The 11,629-nt window shown below is 48.4% G+C and overlaps 1 protein-coding gene across 1 annotated transcript; it reads right to left on the reverse strand.

The window, feature by feature from the left end:
• Window positions 1–6,077: 6,077 nt before the first annotated feature.
• On the reverse strand, window positions 6,078–9,728 carry irf2bp2a (interferon regulatory factor 2 binding protein 2a). The gene is made up of 3 exons (XM_060852531.1): window positions 9,653–9,728; window positions 7,563–8,517; window positions 6,078–7,164 (listed from the first exon to the last, which is right to left on the reverse strand). Exons 2-3 carry the CDS (start codon window positions 8,470–8,472, stop codon window positions 6,467–6,469), a joined length of 1,608 nt encoding a protein of 535 aa, XP_060708514.1. The 5' UTR covers window positions 8,473–8,517; window positions 9,653–9,728; the 3' UTR covers window positions 6,078–6,466.
• Window positions 9,729–11,629: the final 1,901 nt, after the last annotated feature.

Below are 11,629 nucleotides of genomic sequence, written 5' to 3' on the forward strand. Positions count from 1 at the left end.
CTGGGAACAGATTTCAAATGATTGGCATAAGATTGAGGCGCGGGGGGGACCAGGAGAAGTCATTGGTACAATGTACTTCAGTCATTTTCTGAAGGTTACACTTTTGAAAAGGAGGAATTTTTTATAGCTAGCATAAGCACGTTGGGCCGAATGGCCTCGTGTACAGAATTGTAGATTGATGCTCACTTTCTTGCACTGATGTGAATCTCTTGGCTAATGTACAATTTGTGTTGGGTCTCAAGGTGATCATAGGATTTGAAGTGTCCAGGGCTGAAATGTTCTCAAATCTTGGAAACTTGCATATGGAATTGCTCTTTTTAAAAGAAAATCACAAGATGTGGGCATCCTTAACTAGGCCAGCAATGAGCGCCCAACACTAATTGCCCAGAGTGGAATTACAAGTCAGTTACACGGAGCTTGCTGGGTCTATATTGTCTGCAGTTTTGTATGTAACTGTATTGTTTAATGTACAAATGTCATTGTCACTGTCTTGTCATATGTGGAACTGGGATTTGAGGTTTGTCCTCATCTCCCTGTGAAATAGTTGAACGGTAGGGTTTGGGGCCTAGCTTTGCTGCTCCTCTCCCTTGTAAAATTGCTGTCCCTTGTATAGCTGTAAATGTTTTTTGTAACTTTCTTATTTAATAAAATAATGTCAGTTACATTGGTGCGGGTCTGGAGTCACATGTAGGCCAGACCAAGTAAGGATGGCAGATTTCCTTCCCTAAATGATACAGTAAATCAGATTCCACCCCCCTCCCCCAAACAGTCGACGGTAGTCAACATTAGAGCCAGGTTTTTTTTTGAAATTCAAGATTTTACTGAATTGAAATTTGACCATCTGTCATGGCGGGGTGTGCCCAGATCTTTGGCCTGGCCTACAGGGTTAGCAGTCCAGGCTGGAAAATACATTCATCTTTGAAAACAATTTGCATTTGTATAAACTCTTTCATAACTTCGGGGGCACTCCAAATCGTTTTCCAAAGTAGTTTGAAACGCAGCCGTTGTTGTGGGTTTGGGCTGGGGGGGGGGGGGAATTCCAGGTGTGTGATATTGAAATCTCACAGCCAGATGTATTTTCTTCTCTTTCTGTCAACGGTCCATGGGAAATTTACATCTCTGAAGCACGGAAGGATAAATAAAACCAACTTCTCAAAACATGCCCACATACCTTGGCAAACGACAGCTGCTTTTGCAATTCTTTTCTCATGCAGTAACATGCTGTCTTCCGCATCCTCATACTTTGTATAATAACGTGTGGGTGTCATATGCGCGCACACACACACAGCCTCAGGGCATTGACGGGTTTCTATTAGTGCTTGTCTGGTTCCGCTTTTCATTCAAGTTTCAAAAATACACCCAAGGCGATTTGACTTTTTTCTAGTCACGATACCAGCTCCAACTCCTTGCCAAAAAAAAACAAAGACACCCTCCCCAAAGCACCGCGGGCAAGTGATGTCAAATGCACCCTGTCAGTTGTGATTGGGTCCGATTAAATTGCACTTATTCTAACGTCTCTACTGCTCATCTGCAAGAGGCCGGTTTGGACTTGCCAACATTGCAGGATGTAATTGTGTATTTTTCCGCAGCTTTCACCTCACGCCTGGAATGCCAGGCCAGCCCAGTCCTGCTGATGCAATTCTATGTCCACTGCTCCAGTTTCCAGGAAGGAGGTTCATGCTTTGTGCTTTGTTACAGACTTTCTCTGAAGTTCAGGACTCCCTGAGTTGGTTATTCTAGCAGAGCGCACCCACACCAGTCCTCTCACGACAGCATGTAATAGGCCTCAAGTGAAACAGCAGTGCGAACTAACGCCATATTTCCAAAAACACATCATATCCTAGCTGTCCTTAAACCTCTTACCTAAACGTCCCCCCCCCCAAACCTCCCAGATAGCCCCCTTGGCAAGTCTCAAATATTACGCTCCTACCACAAGCCCCTTGGTACGAGGGAACTCCACCGCTGGGGCTGTTACTGCGTTTTACAGCTCAAATGCAGTCCAACAAGGTAAACTATCTAGGGGCTGAAGAAACTATTTTGCAAAAAACAAGTGTAAATATGCAGCTTAGAGCTGGTGTAAGCTACAAAAGGAATTGGACGAAGATTGTGTGATCTTAAACGGGACCTCGCTATTGTTTACAGATCCCACCACTAACTATGGAATACCAGTAAGGCCTCTGGTTACTGGGAGAGAATTTTAAACTCGTCGGTTCTCAGTAAAGCATCAGGCTATAAGAAATGCCCAATGCCTTTCCCACAGCACGTGTTGCTTTCTGCTAAGATTCCTTGCAGATGCAGTCAGGTTAACTGCAGGAGACAGAGAGTTGGGAATGTTGGAAGTATAGGTTGGATATTGAACTGGACATGTTGGTCATTGGCTTCCATTTATTGTCAATCCCTTTTAGGGGAAAGATGCAGAAGCAGGGAGAGTCTAGACCATTAGAATAATGCCTCCGGGTGCCAAAGACAATTTTGCACTGATTTGTAAACTGGGCCACACCATATTACTATTTGGCTGTGTTGCTGGTCAAATACTTGATCCCAATTCAGTGCTAGAACTATCTATTGAATGTCAGATCAACATCATGCGCAGCGGAAATGGATGAGAAATTGTGAATAAACATTTGAGAAGAAGTTGGAATTTTTGGCAGTGTGGAGTGGCAGTTTGTATGGGAGAGGCGGCTGGGTTTTGGGGACGGATTAATAACGGATATCTGTCAGCACAAAATGATAAAGGCCTTCATTGCGATGCCCACTGTTCAAACCAAATCCAATTAGTTCCATTATCTTGTTCTTTCCCCATAGCTCCAGCAAGTATTTAGCCAATTTCTTTCCTAATTGTTATAGAACCGGTTTTCACTCTCCTCTCCAGCAGTGCATTAAGATCACACAACCAATTTCTTTAATATTTAATAAAATCAGATAATAAAATGCTACAGGGATCCCTCAGAGCAATAGAGATAGGAATCTGGACAAACACACCCACCGGCAATAAATCACTCCTCATTCGGAGCTGTTCACATTTACAGGAGAGATAACAATTATACTCCGAGATCCAAAATACAAAGAGCTGGGCTGATTGAGTTACTGTGACTTTGATGCTCCTCAATGTTCAAAGAACAATTACAGTGGGCTACCTGACCATTTTAATTCAGGGAAGGATTCTCCAATCTGCCATACTATTGTACATACATTGATTTCACACACACTACTTCCGTGCCCTTGCATAACTCTACTGGCATTTCCGGTCTTCTCTCTCTGAAAGATTGAATGTTCCAGGAAGAGTGAGAATCAATTTAAATTTCCCCAACTGAGCATGTCATTGTTGGCTCAGGGTAACCCAGGACATGGAGCAAACAAGTAGCAAATGGAGTCGAGACATAGATCAATACTCGACCTGATTAAATGCTGGTACAGTCAAGGGGCCGAACAGCCTCTTGCTGTTACTATGACCTGAGTCAACACTGTGAAAATATAGTCATGCTTAAGCTGACTAACACACACCTCTGAACTAGATCAACCTGTCAACTTGTAAGCTGCTTCTGCTAAACATGCCTAATTATTTTTCAGAAATTCCTCACTGAGCAGTAATGCTGCACCTACATAATACAGCCAGTGCAACACTATCTTAAATATAAACACTATTGTATAGGAGGAAGCAAAGAGACAGAGAAAACCAGTAAATGCAGCCTTGAAAAAACAAATACAACATTTTGAGTGTACATGATCTATCTTCTTGTCAGTGAACTGAGCGACCTGCATTTCCCAAACAACTTACAACAGCAGCAATGGTTGTCTCACTTTGAGCAAAATGATTCCAAGTGCACCATGCCGTTTGGGATCCAGCACGTGAGAACTTATGGTCAGCTCTCAAAGGGTTAAAAAAAATCAAGAACAACCACTTGAATCAGCTGTACCCAATCTTAAACTAACACCTCAAAAAGCTGCCATTAAAAGGCTAACTTTCGTACATGATTACAACACGGTTTGGCTGTAATGAAGTGATTATGAATACTGTTTTAAAGGAAGTGTAGGTGGGTAAGCATCAGATCTCAAAATGAACGGAAGATACCTAACCCGCCCCTGCTACTTTACATTGAAAACAGACAATTGCCTTAAGAATAAATGAATTTCTTGATGCGAGGAAACATGGGGGGGGGGGGGGGGGGGGCGGGAGGGAGAAAGATAGAGGAAAGGACAGGAGCTGAAGGGGTTCTTATGTATCACTCTCTGCTTCAACTTTGTTTCCCTCCATAATTACTGTCCCTGCCTCGTACAAATCTTGAGAGGGCGCATTTGAAAACAAAAGTTATCACGGCAATTAATTAAACACACCTCAAATAACAGGGTTCAAATCAACAAATACTGATTTTGGATTTGCAGTTATCTGTGGGGATTTGAACAGGCTCACTGCACAATATGTTTACATCTCTTTTCAAGACCAATATCTCATTGACTTTATTGAAAGGGTGACTACCTTGGTGGGACTATAATTAATTCTTTGGATTGCATTGAAGCAGCACGGTGTGAGTGTGACGAGGAGGCGTGCTAGCACCACATTGTACCCAGAACAAAAGGCATTTGGGTGACTCAGGGATTCCAGGAGCTGTCATCTGATCAAGTATTTTTTAAAAAAAAGCTGAATGATTCCACATCTCCAGCTGAGAATCAGGAAGAAACGTGTTATTCTGCAATCACAGCGACTGAACGATGATCTGGCAAAATAACTACCTTCACCAGTGAATTCTTCTCTAACCCAAGCTTAGGTTTGGTTTGATGGGTGGAACCTGTGATTACCACAAGCTAGTCCCTTCACCGTGACACCATTTATTTATGAACTATTTTGAGAATTGGGGTCATAATTTGTCATAATCTTCTATGCTTAGCTATACGGACTCACTTGTGCACATTCTGGTGGATGGGGGGAGGGAGCAAGTGGAAAACAGAGATGTTCAGTATGCATTGCCCATGTTAATGTTTCATTAAAACATTCATATCAACAAAAAAAAATGCCAGAAATTCAGAGAAACAGCACAATTGGGGAGGGGTGTAAGTTGGGGTATATTTTGTAATTACGTCCTATTGGAATAGCCAGTCACTGCCCTCTCCCTTGTGTCTAGCACTGAAGCCAGCAGACACTGATCAACAGGATTAGAAACTATGAATGTACATCTGAGATCAGTCTTGTATGTCAAGGGAAGTCACGTGGCTCTGCCTTACTGCTGATGCTGCAGATTCCCTTCCCCCAGCACCCCACGAACTACAGTGATGCAGCAAAACATGCAACAAGCATCATTTGTTTTATTTTTAGAACAGGCTTTCTTACAAAAAGATGCAGCCTTTCCCCAACTTTAAAAAAGAGCAAAGTTGACTCGCTTTCCTCCAAAAGACATGCAACGCCGTAGTTAAGTGATACTTTGACTTCCCTGGGCACTGTAAATATCAGATATGAACCCTTTCCTTTTCTGGCAGTATTGTGGCTGGCAAGTGTAAGTGATAAAGTCATTCTCAGCTGGGTCCTGGCACAGTGATAAATGGAGTCTTTGTTAAAAATTTAAATTGTCTGCCAAAATCTAAACACTGAATTACACCAAACAAATAACATAGCTGGACGGGGAGTGGGGGGGGGGGGGGGGGGGGGGGGGGGGAGAGAGAGAGAGAGAGAGAACAGATTTATTGTAGCCAACTGTGCGTGTGTACGTGTGTGGGGGGTGAAGAAAGAGCAAGAAAGAGAGCCACAAACAGACAAAGATGTCTTAGGCATTTCTACCACTTCCTGAGTAGTTTTTACACAGTCAATCTAAAGAACAAAAATCGATAGCCAGACAAGAATCATGCCACTAAAGTCAAAGTACATGCATGTTGTCTTGCACTGTGCTTTTCAATAAAACAGAAACGTCTGCAGTTTTCAAGGTCACACCATAGCACCTTTTTCATTTTATATGTATATATAACCACTCCCTACTGTACCCAGTGACATCACAATGCTCACAACACTGTCAATGTGCTCCCGCTCCACCCCACTCAAGCATTACTCATTTCAAAAGGAAGAAGTAATCACAGACGCTAACAAAGTATTAATAAAATGCCAGAAAACTGTATTTGGCAATTTTAACAAGTGCATACAGGTACAACTAGAAGCATTCAGTTTTTTTTTGCCCAAGTGCTCTGAAAGCAATGTTAGTCACAGTCTACATTAAACAGTCACTGTCACCAAGAAAAAGGCCAGTACAGAAAGGTTTTGCCAATAATGTATAATAATGATTTACATCAGAGAGAGAGGAAAAACGATTATGAGTACATACCTTCTTAATCTTCAAAAAATATAGAAACACAATGTATTGAAAATCAAAATTGTACAGCCATGTTTACGTGTTGAGTATATACAATTAAATCAGTTTTTTGGGATTTTCAAGAGGGTCGTTCTCTCTTTTTTTAAAAAAAAACACAAACACACAAACGTGAATCATGGGTCTCTCTCCTTTTTTACTTTGACGTCTCCAGCGAGGATGGTGGCAATCTCTCCTTGCATGAAAGCCCAGGGCACATTGGAGCCAACCAGTGGGCACTTCTCTCCACTGGGGCAGTACACCTCGCCTGTGGCTCCCTGTTGCTTGATGCTCTCCCTGGAGCAGGGGAAGCAGAATTTGTGCGAGGGCACCGATGGGCACTGCACAAAGTGGGTGTCCTCCAAGCGTTCGTGGCATAACGTACAACAGAGTGGCACGCTGCTGGGCACCGAGGAGTCTGGAATGTTTGGCGGGTGGACCGGCTCGATGCCTGGGTGGGGATTGCCCGCCGGCGCGGCTCCATCCCGGTGACCCATCCGCCTCTGGCTGAGGGACGATGGCGAGAGGGGGCTGCTGCTGTTGCGTCGGGTGGTCGAGTGGACCTGTCCGGCCTCCTTTGGCGAGTGCACGCTGCCCGCGTTGTCTGCCACCAGGATCAGGGCGGCCATGGGAGACTGTCCATTCTGCCCACCGTCCGGCGGCGTGGAGTGGGGGGATGGCGAGGGGGCATAAGACGCTGGCGTCATCTTCAGCCCGTCGGTGGATATCAGGGGCCAGGGCTGCCCCTCCCCGTTGACCTTGCTGCCAAGGGGTGGCCCAGTGCCTTCTGAGTCTGGTTCAGGCGAGGCTTTCCTTTTGCGTCCTCCTCGGGTACCTGGTGAGGGAGGGAGGGGAGGGAGGGAGGGGGAGCGAGGGCACGTCAAATTAAAGGCAGATTGGCAACAGAGGTAAACAACAGTAGCGGGAACCTGAGCAAAACATAAACGCACACTCATTGTCTTGACTGCCTTAGGAGTCAAGGCCACTTCCCGGAAGTAGCACGCTGCTATCACAGGCCCGATGGGCCGAGCGGCCTGTCCCTGCCATCACACCCCACCTTCCTGATCCTAGCTTCACCCCACTGTGCTTGCAAACACAGAGAGGAGGGGGGGGGGGTCCGTTAGTTCCCAGGAACATGCAAAGGGTGTCCCCCCCACCTCCCCCTGCAGCAACTTGGTGCACTGGGCTGTTGGCGCAGGAGAGCCGAGAGTGCTGCACTCTTGTAGCGCCTACCTGACTTGGCTGCAGCCGCCGCCGCCGCCGCTGCTGCCGCCGCCGTGGCCTCGAAGGCCAGCACCCGGCCGTGCTGCAGCGGGTGCTCCTTCTTGAAGCGGACATCGAAGGGCGGGTGTCCGGCCAGGCTCATCAGCGTCTCCTTCACCGTCTTGGGCTTGCCGGCCCAGTCCTTGAGGCTGTCGGCCAGCTCTTCGGCTCGGTGCTTGCCGCTGCACTCCTTGGCGCTCGCCTCGTGTTCCGGGGCCGCGGAGGAGGAGGAGGCGGCGGCGGACCCGCTCCCGGGCCGTTTGTTTACATCCAGGAGGCGGCCGTTCACACCACCGTGCGGCTGCGAGGAGGAGGCGGCGGAGGAGGAGGACGGAGTAGGCGGAGGAGGCAGAGGGTGCGAGCTGCCGTTCACCATGGGCACCAGGCTGGGCAGCGGCGGCGGCGGCGCGGCGCCCCTCCTCGAGTTGGGGCTCTGCCGGTTCAGCTCGGGCGGCTCGTCCGCCCCCTTGGCGTAGCCGTTCAGCAGCGAGCCGTTCTGCCGGGCCGCGGCCGGGAAGTCCAGGCGCGGCGGCGGCCGGTCCGACGCCAGCGGGTAGCGGTCCAGCGGCCGGGGCGGCCCCGCCGAGCAGCCGTCCGCCGGGTGCCCCAGCGGCGCCGTGCTCTCCTTGGCCAGCGCCGCTTTGGCGGCGGCGACCGCCACCGGGACCGGCCCGGGCGAGCGGCCCTCCTGGAAGCCGTGCGCCCGCTTCAGCTGGCGGGCCGTGTCGATCACGAACTCGATGCGGTCGGCGCCCTCGTAGTTGACGCAGCCCCGGCACACGGGCTCGGTGAAGTCCCAGATCATCGCCCACGGCATGCGGGGCAGGTCGCACAGGTAGCAGGACTGTCTCCGGGTGGAGGCGACCGTGGCGGACGACATGGCGAGCGGCGCCTCGGAGATCCTCCTTCTGCCCGTGAGTTAGATCTGGAGGAGAGATGTGGGTGAGGAGGGGGAGGAGAGGGGGGTGGGGGAAGTCTCCGGCTCACCGTGTCGCACCCGCTGCTCTCACAGTCTGTGGGTGGGTGGGTGTCTCACTCTGTGTGTGTGTGTGTGTGTGTGTAATGCAGGGTTCGCCCTCCGTCTCTGCCACCTTTTCTTGCTGACTATGCAACAATCTCGGTGCAACAAAAAAAAGATACAGTAACAATCCAGCAGCAGCAGCAGCAACAACAACACGGCGATGTTCACACAGAGAGAGAGAAACAGAAACAAAGTATCTACATCAAATGGTTACTAAGTTGCAACTTCATGGCGAGCGGCAGCGCCTGTCCCCGGAGCGCGCGGCCCGGACTCACTCGCTCTCTCTCCCTCTCGCTGCCCCTTCCTCGCTTGCCCCGGCCTGACGTCACCTGTCAATCACTCACCCCTCCTCCCCGGGCCCAGCGTTTCTTCGACAGGTGCGCGTGCGCCAACCTCTCCCCCCCCCTTCCCCCTCGCAATCCCTTCACCAGTGTGAGGAGATGGAGTGGACCTCTGGTGTGACGTACTGCCATTGTCTTTGCCCCTCCCCCCCACACAAAAAGAGGTAGAGGTGCGCATGCGTCCCTCCTCCTCCATCCTCTATTCCTTCTCACGCTCCATATCCAGAAGAGGCTCCGTTTACCAACATTCCATTCGGAATGCCAGGGCGGGCGGCGGCGCGCACCACCACCACCACCCCGCGTCCCCGGGGGCGCGCGCGCGTCACCGGCACCCGTGCATGGCTAGCTCTGCACGTTTTTATTCTTTTTTTAAAAAATTGTTTATTTCGCAGCAGCAATGCAAAACAAATAACAAGGAGCCGGGGCCAGCCTCACCAGGCGGAAATGCCACTCAGTGCAAAGACAGCGCCGCTGAGGAAAAACGCGCGCGTCCACACACACACACACACACAGAGGACGGCAGTGAAAGGAGATCCTGAGTGCACTGCAAATTCGGTGATTCAACCACTCTAAAATTAGAAGCGGCTGTCATGAATGGGACTTTTTCTTCACCCCAACCCGCCCCACACAACCCCAATAAACCAGAATGCAGATTTTTAAAATACTTTCGTGTGCTTTGCTCCCCCTTCTTTCCTCACCTGGCGGGCTCGCCTTCTTTAACCCTTCAGGGGCTTCCTGCTGCATTGCTCCCGGTTGTTGGCATTAACCATTTCCGAACCAAAAGCCTGCAATGGAAGTGCACTGGTGAGAGATTGGTGTGCATTTTGCTACATTGAAAAGCGCCCTCCCTCCCTGATCCGTCTCATATTGAGGGGACTTTAAGGTGTACATGAAGTTCTGGAAATAATTTGCAAAGTAAAACTGACGGGGTGGGGGTTGGGTGAAGCAGTGAACATAGACTCATTCTCTGTACTGTCTGCACATAGTACAGCCCAAGATGAGGTCAAGGTCCGGTTCCAATGCCCTCCTGTTGATATTGGAAATGTCACAGGAACTTCTGCCAACTACATACTGCAAGCCTTTGACTTTCCTGTGTTTTCTTTTGGCACTGCAAATGAAGGAGTCTAATTGTGCATCAACTGTAGTTGCAAAAAAACAACAACCCTTACCCCCATTTTGTTTCATTTTTGGTAGATGCTATGCTCTCTGCGTACGGTTTGCACATTTATTTTTTTCTCTCGCATAGTTTCGTTTTTAAATCCGCAGGGGATTACATATGGTGCAACACGCGGCTGTTGCACATCGTTATTATTTGACACATGTTTTCTCCGAGTTCTCTTGTCAATGGTGCATTGTAGCGTGTTTACAACTTACAGGGCACTTCGGAAGATTCCCCTTCTAAATAATGAGCTCATTGCAAAATGTGTCATCAAAAAAATTACTCTGGCGCTGGCGGGGGGTTGGATAAATGTCAACATTCAAGCAGAAATGCCGAACATTGCGCGCTACTATTTCCAATGTAATGACATTAATTCACAAGTGGCAAACCATTTTGTTTTAAGTTTTTGAAGGACGCGGATTGTAAACACGAAAAAAAATACAGTTTATTTAATGCGTAAGAAGGATAACTATGAACAAGTAAAAGTCAACATACGCGGCTTGGATTTTGATAATAAAGTCTGTGAAACGACTGAGTAAGCAAACAGTGAACACATTTCCATTTTAAGAAATGTGTGCTGCTAAAAATGTGTGGCTATTTAAAACAGCAGCTGCACATCCAAGCGGGCTTCAATAAAAGGGAGTGCTTGGGGCACATGGGACTTATAGTTTGTAACTTTATAATTACCACGTACCAGTTTGCCTAAGGCAAATGTTGGGGTGGGTTCCGTTTCCCTCTCTATAACAGACTTGGTATGTACATGTCCCCAGAAGGGGGAATTGGGGGAGACTTCCCCCCCCCCCCCCTTTTCGAGTTGGACACAAAGCAGCGAGGTTTCCCAGTGCTGCTCTGAACCGGGTGAGGCAATGCGTAAGAAATGTGCACACACACAAAACAACAACACGATCTGGGTGGGGGTTGCTGCTGAGTGCCTGCGATCATTAGTTTTCTGAAAGAGGATGTTAGGCAGTTCAGTCACGTACACACACACACACTCTCTCTCTCTCAGTGCCCAACCCCTCAGGCTCTCGCTCAGCGCGGGCACCCAGCCAAGCTATCAGTGCGCAGGCGCTGTCCCCTCCCCCTCCCCCCCACCGCCTGGCAAAGGGAAACTTGGAGCGGAGCCAGCAGTCATTGCAGCAAGCGAAGCTATCCCAACAAGGCAAGCTTCACAATCCTGCCCTCCCGCTTCCAGCACTGGAGAACCTCGACATCTGCTCACCTCCTACAGACACCCTGAACTCATGTGTACCGAAATAAGGCATTCACATCACATCAGTACACAAGTATCTTAGTGTATTCATGTAACATTATCAAGGAAGTATATGAGGACAGTTGTGTCGAACAAAGAGCAGACGGCATGAATGGCCTGTTTCTATGTTCATTTCATGAATACGTTTTTGTTATCAGTAAATTATATATGTTGCTTATATATAATACGCCATAGAATGCATAGCGTCGATATTAAAATGCAAAGAGTCATCTCTGTTTTGTTATTGTATCAGCAACGCCACCA

Source organism: Hemiscyllium ocellatum, chromosome 3, assembly GCF_020745735.1.
Source record: "Hemiscyllium ocellatum isolate sHemOce1 chromosome 3, sHemOce1.pat.X.cur, whole genome shotgun sequence".
In the NCBI taxonomy this organism is placed as follows: domain Eukaryota; kingdom Metazoa; phylum Chordata; class Chondrichthyes; order Orectolobiformes; family Hemiscylliidae; genus Hemiscyllium; species Hemiscyllium ocellatum.